The sequence below is a fragment of the Equus asinus genome, chromosome 8, assembly GCF_041296235.1.
Source record: "Equus asinus isolate D_3611 breed Donkey chromosome 8, EquAss-T2T_v2, whole genome shotgun sequence".
Classification (NCBI taxonomy): domain Eukaryota; kingdom Metazoa; phylum Chordata; class Mammalia; order Perissodactyla; family Equidae; genus Equus; species Equus asinus.
Genome location: NC_091797.1, coordinates 35,559,968 through 35,567,948, shown reverse-complemented (window position 1 = coordinate 35,567,948; position 7,981 = coordinate 35,559,968). Strand labels below are relative to the sequence as shown.

General features: G+C 51.2%; 1 protein-coding gene across 1 annotated transcript; it reads left to right on the top strand.

Moving 5' to 3' along the window:
• The first annotated feature begins 866 nt into the window (after window positions 1-866).
• Window positions 867-4,631, top strand: LOC106843523 (patr class I histocompatibility antigen, B-2 alpha chain). Its single transcript, XM_070515400.1, has 8 exons — window positions 867-1,142; window positions 1,479-1,748; window positions 1,996-2,271; window positions 2,887-3,159; window positions 3,284-3,403; window positions 3,817-3,849; window positions 3,993-4,040; window positions 4,201-4,631. The coding sequence occupies exons 1-8, from the start codon at window positions 941-943 to the stop codon at window positions 4,203-4,205; spliced, it is 1,227 nt and encodes a 408-aa protein (XP_070371501.1). The 5' UTR covers window positions 867-940; the 3' UTR covers window positions 4,206-4,631.
• The last annotated feature ends 3,350 nt before the right edge of the window (window positions 4,632-7,981 follow it).

Sequence of the window (7,981 nt, the reverse complement as noted above, 5' to 3'; positions counted from 1 at the left end):
AAGCTTGACAGCTTCCCAGTACTGACAGACTTTCCCGTTGAGATCCATGGTCATATTAGCAAATGCGATATTTTGATAATATTTAGCTAAATGCGCCAATAAGAGATCTATATAACTAGTGAAACAATGCATTACTTTAAATTATACATTAGTACAAGAGCCATATAATATGCAAAATAGGTCTGTGGATTTTAATGTAACAGAATAGGAAATATTCAATGATACTGTTTCAGGTTCCACTTTGTGAATAATCATTGAGAAACTACCACTTGTGTAGTTTTATTTTAGTATCAGAGGGGAATATTCACAATTATCTGGAAAAGTTATTAAAAATACTACTCCTACATATTTGTGTGAGGCTGTACTGCTTTTCATATACTTTAACCAAAACAAGAGATTAAACGCAGAACAAATATGAAAATCCAGTAGTCTTCTAACGAGACAAAGTGACTTGCAAAAACGTAAAATGTAAAAAGATCCACTCTTCATTATCTTGTCTATTTTTGGAAATAGCTATTTTTCATAAAAACACTTCTGTTAACTTGCAAGGGCTTAAGAATGTTATTCTAAAGAAATTAATAAAAATATTAAATTTTTATTCCTAGTATGGTAAATACAGATAGATATAACCAAGATAAAATTACCCTTGGGGCCCTCGCTAACGTGTAAGACTGTGTGGATATCCTGAAACAAAGTGCCTGAGAATCGCTGACTCAAACAGCCCCTGGGCGAGGACTCAGGGAGACGGTGTGACAAAGAGCTCTCGGTGCAGGAGGAGAGGGGTCAGGGCAAAGTCCCAGGTCCCCAGGCGTGGCTCTCAGGATCTGAGGCCCGAGGGCGGAGTCTGGGGCGGGGAAGCTCAGTGTTGGGCAGTCCCCGTCGCCCCGAGTTTCACTTCTCCCTCTCACAACCTGTGTCAGCTCCTCCTGCCTGGAGACTCATGACGCGGCCCCAGTTCTCACTCCCATTGCGTGTCCGGTTTCTACAGCAGTCAATCAGCGTCTCCGCGGTTCCCGGTTATAAAGTCGCCACCACCTTGCGGAACTCAGATTCTCCCCAGATCGCAAGGATGTGGGTCATGGAGCCTCGAACCTTCCTCCTGCTGCTCTCGGGGGCCCTGACCCTGACCGAGACCTGGGCAGGTGAGTGCGGGGTCGGGAGGAAACGGCCTCTGCGGGGGGCAGAGCGAGGGGACCACGCGACTGGGACGCAGGACCCCCGGGGAAGGCGCGACTCCGCGGACCCAGCCCCAGACCCGCCCACCCTGCCCCCGCCGCGTCCCTTCTCCTTCCCTCCCCAGTCTCCCTCCCTCTCCTCTCCCCGACTGGGGTCTCCCGCGCTTCTCAGTCCGCCGCCCCTTTTCCGTCTCACGAGCCCCTTGGCCCCTCCCCCTCCCCCTCCCGGCCCCATCACCCTCGGACCCGGGGACCCGCGCCGGGAGGAGGGTCGGCCGGGTCTCAGCCCCTCCCCGCCCCCAGGCTCCCACTCCATGATGTATTTCTACACCGCCGTGTCCCGGCCCGGCCGCGGGGAGCCCAGGTACCTCGAAGTCGGCTACGTGGACGACACGCAGTTCGTGCGGTTCGACAGCGACGCGGCGAGTCCGAGGATGGAGCCGCGGGCGCCGTGGATGAAGCACGTGGGGCCGGAGTATTGGGAGCGGGAGACGCGGCGCGCCAAGGGCAACGCACAGACTTTCCGAGGGAGCCTGAACAACCTGCGCGGCTACTACAACCAGAGCGAGGCCGGTGAGCGACGCGGGCCCGGGTCCGGGTCTCGACCCCCCATCCCCACGGACGGACCGGGGTCTCCCCGAGTCTCTGAGTCCGAGATTCACCCCGAGGCTGCGGGATCCGCACGACCCCCGACCCGGGAAGAGCCGGCGGGGACTTTCCGCGGTTTCGTTTTCAGTTTAGGTTTAATCTCTGCGGGGGGGGGGGGGGGGGGGGGCGGGGGCGGGGCCGGGGGGCGGGGCTGACCTCGGGGCGGGGTCAGGGTCTCACACCTACCAGTGGAGGTGTGGCTGCGACGTGGAACCAGATGGGCGCCTCCTCCGCGGGTACAGTCAGTACGCCTACGACGGCGCCGATTACATCGCCCTGAACGAGGACCTGCGCTCCTGGACCGCGGCGGACACGGCGGCTCAGATCACCCGGCGCAAGTGGGAGGCGGCCGGTGTGGCGGAGCATGACAGGAACTACCTAGAGGGCACCTGCGTGGAGTGGCTCCTCAGATACCTGGAGAACGGGAAGGAGACGCTGCAGCGCGCGGGTACGAGGGGCCGCGGGGCCTCCCGATCTCCCCTCGGGCTGGGCTGGCTTCCCACAAAGAGGGAGGAAATGGGATCAGTGTCAGAACATCCTCCCTCAGAAAAGAAAGGAATCCACCCAGGTTTTCATGTTCTTACTAAAGACTCGCCCAGTGGGCCCGCCCTTCTCTACAGGACAATAAAAGAATCTAGTTTCTTCAGGAATAGGAGGAGAGACCATCCCTGAAATCGCCGTCCTTGGTTCCCTTTGACCCTGGCAGCCGCCTTGTGAACCATGACTTTCTCTCTCAAGGCCTTGTTTTCGGCCTGAAAAGATCTTTGCGACTTTGTCTCCAGTTTTTCTGAGTTATTCACGCTCCACCCAGGTCAGGACCAGAAGTCTGTGTTCTCTTCTTTGGAGACGTGGAGTCTCCTACCCTGGACATTCACGTGGATTCTAGAACTTTCCAAGGGATAGGAGATTATCCCAGAGCCCCAAGTCCTGGCTGGTTACTGAGTTTTGTTCTTCCCCCTTCCAAACAAGTTGTCCTGTCCGTTCTCAGGATGGTCACGTGAGTGCTGCTTCAGTGGCCCATGGAGGTAAGTGAAAGTGTGAATTTTCTGATCCTTCTCCTCAGAACCCCCAAAGACACATGTGACCCACCATGTCTCTGATCATGAGGTCACCCTGAGGTGCTGGACCCTGGGCTTCTACCCTGCGGAGATCACCCTGTCCTGGCAGCGTGATGGGGAGGACCTGACCCAGGACACAGAGCTTGTGGAGACCAGGCCTGCAGGGGACGGGACCTTCCAGAAGTGGGCGGCTGTGGTGGTGCCTTCTGGAGAGGAGCAGAGATACACGTGCCATGTACAGCACAAGGGGCTGCCTGAGCCCGTCACCCTGAGATGGGGTAAGGAGGGAACCCTGGGCTCAGAGCCTCTTCTCAGGGAAATCAGGAGCCCTTCTGGAGACCTGCAGCAAGGTCAGGACTCAAGCCTAAGGTCAGAGCCCCTCACCGTCCCTTCTCTTTGCAGAGCCACCTTCTCAGCCCACCATCCCCACAGTGGGCCTCATTGCTGGCCTGGTTTTCCTTGCAGCTGTGGTCACTGGCGCTGTGGTGGCTGCAGCTGTGATCTGCAGGAGGAAGAGCTCAGGTAGAGAAGGGAGTGGGGATTGGGGTTTTCTTGTTCCCCTGGGGAGTTTCAAGCCCCAGGTGGAACTTGCCCTGTGTTGTTCATGGGGAGTCCCCTCCACACACATGTGCTCGCCACTCTGGAGCTGATTGCTGACCCTCTTATTAAAGCACCTGTGAAAATGAAATACAGATTTCTTCACCTTGATAGTTTTGGTGCTGGAGACCTGATTCCAGCAGTCGAAGGTCAGAGGGGAAGGTCCTTGCTCAGGACTGGGCTCCAGTTGGTCCAGTCCCCACACATCTCCTTTCTTCATGTTTCTCAATCCTTCCCTGAGTCTTGAGGTACTGTTCTGGAAACTTCTTTGTGGTCCAGGACTAGGGGGCTCCTCTAGTATCTCATGACCCAGTCTTCTCCCTGTTATCGTCCCACAGGTGGAAAAGGAGGGAGCTACACTCAGGCTGCAAGTAAGTTTGGGTTGGGGGTTGATTCCTGAGACCCTTGGGATAGTGTAGATGAGAACCCAGGAGGGAGCTCACCCAGCCCATAGTTCCTCTTCTAGTCTCCTCTCCTGTGGGCTCTGACCAGGTCTTGTTTTTGTCCACCCCAGGCAGTGACAGTGCCCAGGGCTCTGACGTGTCTCTCACGGATCCTAAAGGTATGCCCCTGGAGGCCTGAAGTTAGGGAGGAGTTGGGGCAGAAGGGACACGACTGGGTTTGGGGATTCGTTGGGACATTTTGAGCCTGTAGTGGGTTATTGAGAATATCAACACTTGTGTGACTGACCTGAATTTGTTCATGGTTATTTTCTTTCCTAGTGTGAGCTGCCTTGTCGGGGACTGAGTGATGCAAGATTTGTTCACGCTCCCACTTTGTGGCTTCAAGAATCCCGTCTAGTTTTTCTGCAACTGGCATCTGAGTGTGTCTTTGTTCCTATTAGCATAATAAGAGGAGGTGGGGAGACTGGCCCACTCCCCGCCTGCCCACCAGGACCCGCCCACACACTTACCTGTGTTCTTTGCCCTGATGACTTCCCTGTTCCAGCGGAGGTGGGGCTGGGCCGTCTCCATCCCTGTCTCCACTTCCTGTTGCACCGAATAGTAATGATTTGCTTCCTTGTTGAAAATGTGAATCGAAATATAAATTTTTTTTCGAATTCTTGTCATAAGGGATTGTTGTGTTAATTAAAGGAGAAATTTCCTAAAGTTTGAGAGAGGAAATAAATGGAAGCACTGAGAACCTTCTAGAATCCGTGTGTTTGTTGTGCTGAGTCTGTTGCAGGTGGAGACAGGATAAGGCCGTGAGGAGCCGAGCGTGGACGGGGCCTGTGCCCAGTGGGTGCCCAGTGCATCGTGGGCTGTGATGTTGTCATTCCTCAGCTGGGTCATCCTTGCTGCTCCTTTGTTGTAGTCCCTTCAGTAGAATCCTGTCCCACCAGGACCTGTGATCACAGGGACTCGGACATCACCTGGACGCTGTTGTGTCTTCGGGCGTCAGCACCGTGGGCAGCGAGGGCTTCGTCAGGTTGGGTCAGCTCAGGCCTGGGTCCGGCCCTCGGCCCCAACGTTGTGTGTGTTTGGATTTTGTTTCTTTGTGGAGACTTTGCTGTTGAGAGATGAATTTTCAGACTCATCCAGCTCTTGCCCTCCTTCTAGGGTTGTTTCCTAGATTCTTTCCACCTTTTCTTCTTTTTTAAAGAAGCAGATTCTAGAATTAGCAGAGAGGAGGGATCCGATAGTTTCTCATCTTAGATAAATTCTGGTTGGGTTTCTGTCTTCTCTGCAGCCTGCACCCCTCTCTCTGCCCTTTTCTATAGTCATCCTAGTGCTGGCTCCCATCCAAACACTGGATTTACAAAGCAGAGGCTACTGTACATTCACAGTTGATTGGAAAATAGGACCCATAAGCCTAGGATTCTTTTTTCTAAAAAGAGAAGTATAATTGTGTGTGAGTGTGCAGGAGGGCGGCTGTGGGAGGGAGGGAGGGGAGAGCCGCGCTTGTGAGAAAAGTACAGGCGGCACTGATGTCAGTGTGAGTGGACGTTGAGCTGTAGCTGCCACCAAACAGCATGTGGCCTGAGGCTACATTAATAAAGATACTGTCTCTAGAATAGCGAGGTGCTCTACACCGATATTCATTCAACTGATAATTGTTAATTTTGCATCTAGGAAACTTTAGTGAACTCAAAACAGGCAAAAATTGCCAGTCTTGTGGAGCGTGTGTTCTCGTGGGGAGGGCAGACTGCATGCCGTAAGCATGGTGAGGAAGGCAGGTGTTTATGTGAGAAGTTGTAAGTGCTTTGAGGAAGTTGACCCAGAGTATAAGTGTGTGGGGACAGGGAAGGTGGCTGTGTTACTAGGGTGGTCACTGTGGGCCTCACTGGGAAGGTGACCTTGAGTAAAGATGTGAAGGACATGATTTGTCCACAAGGATGTTTGAGAAAGTTCTTCGCAGGCAGGGGAACCTCCTGTGCAAATGTGCTAGGGCAGGAGTGTGTCTGTGTGTCCTGGGAAGAGTGAGGAGGTGGGTGAGTCTGGATCAGGGAGCCATTGAGATGACGTCTGAATTATACCCAAATCATGTAGACCTGGAGGAGATTGGAAGGTTTTGACTTTTCTGTAAGATGTGGAGTTAGAGGATGGTTTTGAACAGAAGATCGACCTGGTGTGACTTCTCTTGAGAAGCATCAGTGTGGTGCTGTGCAGAATCAAGAGGTGAAGGGAGAGCACCCAGTGGAGAAAACTGTAGGAAACTCTTGCCGTGTTCCAGGCTAGAGATGGTAGTTGCTTTGTCTGGGGTGTGAGCAGGGACAATAACAAGAATTGTTTGCATTCTGGATACATTCTGAAGATGGGCTTTACGGCATCTCCTAATGGATTAAATCTTGGTTATGAGAAAGAGGGTCAAGGAGGACACCCCAAATTTCAGGTGTGCAAGTGGAAAGATAAGGAGTGCCTTCAGTGAAATTGGGGAAGACTTGTAGAAACACACTTGATGAAGCAGTGTCATAGACATCCAATTAGGAAATTTGAAACAGAGACATCTCTTATATGCAGGTGAGGTTAGTTCTAGTGGTTGGATATGTGAGTTTAGAGTTTAGGAGAAGTGTCTGGGCTAGAAAAGTAACTTCGGAGGTGATGCCATATAAGTGATATTTAAAGCCTTGAGAACGGATGAGGTCACCAAAGGTTTAAAGACTGTAGAAGAAAAAGAAACAGGGTCTGAACTCCGGGCCCCAGGCACTAAGGTATCTGGTCAGTCCACACACCCAGAGCAGACTGCACAGTTCTGACACCACATCTAGGAGGCATGGAGACTAGGTGGTTCCAGACTTTCGTGTGCACAGGAATCCCCTGGCCATCTCCTGAAGGTCTACACAGTCAGGAATAGAGGTGAGGTTCTGCATGTCTAACCAGTTTGGTGTTGATGCTGCTGGTCTTCAGATCACACATTTAGTAGGAAGAACATGGACCAGGATTCCCACATGGGAATCAGCCTCAGAGGCAGGCAGTGATTCTCGGGCGCTGTGCCCAATATTCTGAGATGGTGATTTTGGAGAGAGGCCTGCGTATTCTGTCACAAGCCCACAAGCAATCCTGGGGCTCAGTCAGATTGGGAAGCACTGATGCCAATGACCAGAGAGCGTTCAGGGTAGGGAGGGGTGTTAAATACACAATAAAATGTTTTTTCTTGTGAAGAAAAAGGCAAGACATATGCTGACAGATATGTGGTGTTTTCTCTACCATGGGGTATGGCCAGGTGGAAGATTGGGAAGTGGTTATTAGGTCAGCAAAAGAAAATCTCTGAGTTCCTAAGAGCGTTTCCAGGACACAGTGCAGGGAGGAGGAGCCCTAACAGAGCCCAGGAGCTTTGCTGAGTTGAGGGGACAGAGTTGTGAATTGGGGGGCCCAGAACAGCCAATCGAAGGGAAAGCACATAGAGAAGACAGCTGAACAGAGAAGGCACTGGAAGTCTGCAGAGGGGTCCCCTCAAGTCTTCAGCTCGTCAGTGCTTGCACACAAGGAAACTATCCCAGGACAGGAAAGACTAATCCAGAAAGATTACAGAGATTAATATCTAGTACTCTACAGGGCTAGGAATAATGCCTGTCCCACCAGCCAGACTGGAAAACCTTACAATTTGCTGGGTGTTGCATAGAGTATTCAGAAGGGTCTTGTTTCAGTAGTGGGGAACAATTTGCCCTAATCTAAATATTGCCCTATTTGGCCTAACAAATATTAAAAGCAAGACCCAAAAGGATCTTCCAACTTCCAAATAATTTAATGTATCCCAGAAATAAAGGCAGAAGGATATTTGTGGAATGCATAAATGTCTAGTGCCTAATAAGGTAAAACCATAAATGTCTGGCATCAAATAAAAAATAACTGGGCATACAAAGAAAAAAAGAAAATACAATGCATAAAGCAGAGAAAACAATCAACTTAAACTGAACTAGAACTGACACAGACATTAGCATTAGCAGAAAATGACATTAAACCAGTTTGTAAATATATTCCTTATGTTTAGCAATTTACATAAGAGATACAAAAGTGCATGAAAGACCAAAGTCATCCTTCCAGAGATGAAAATGTCTGATTT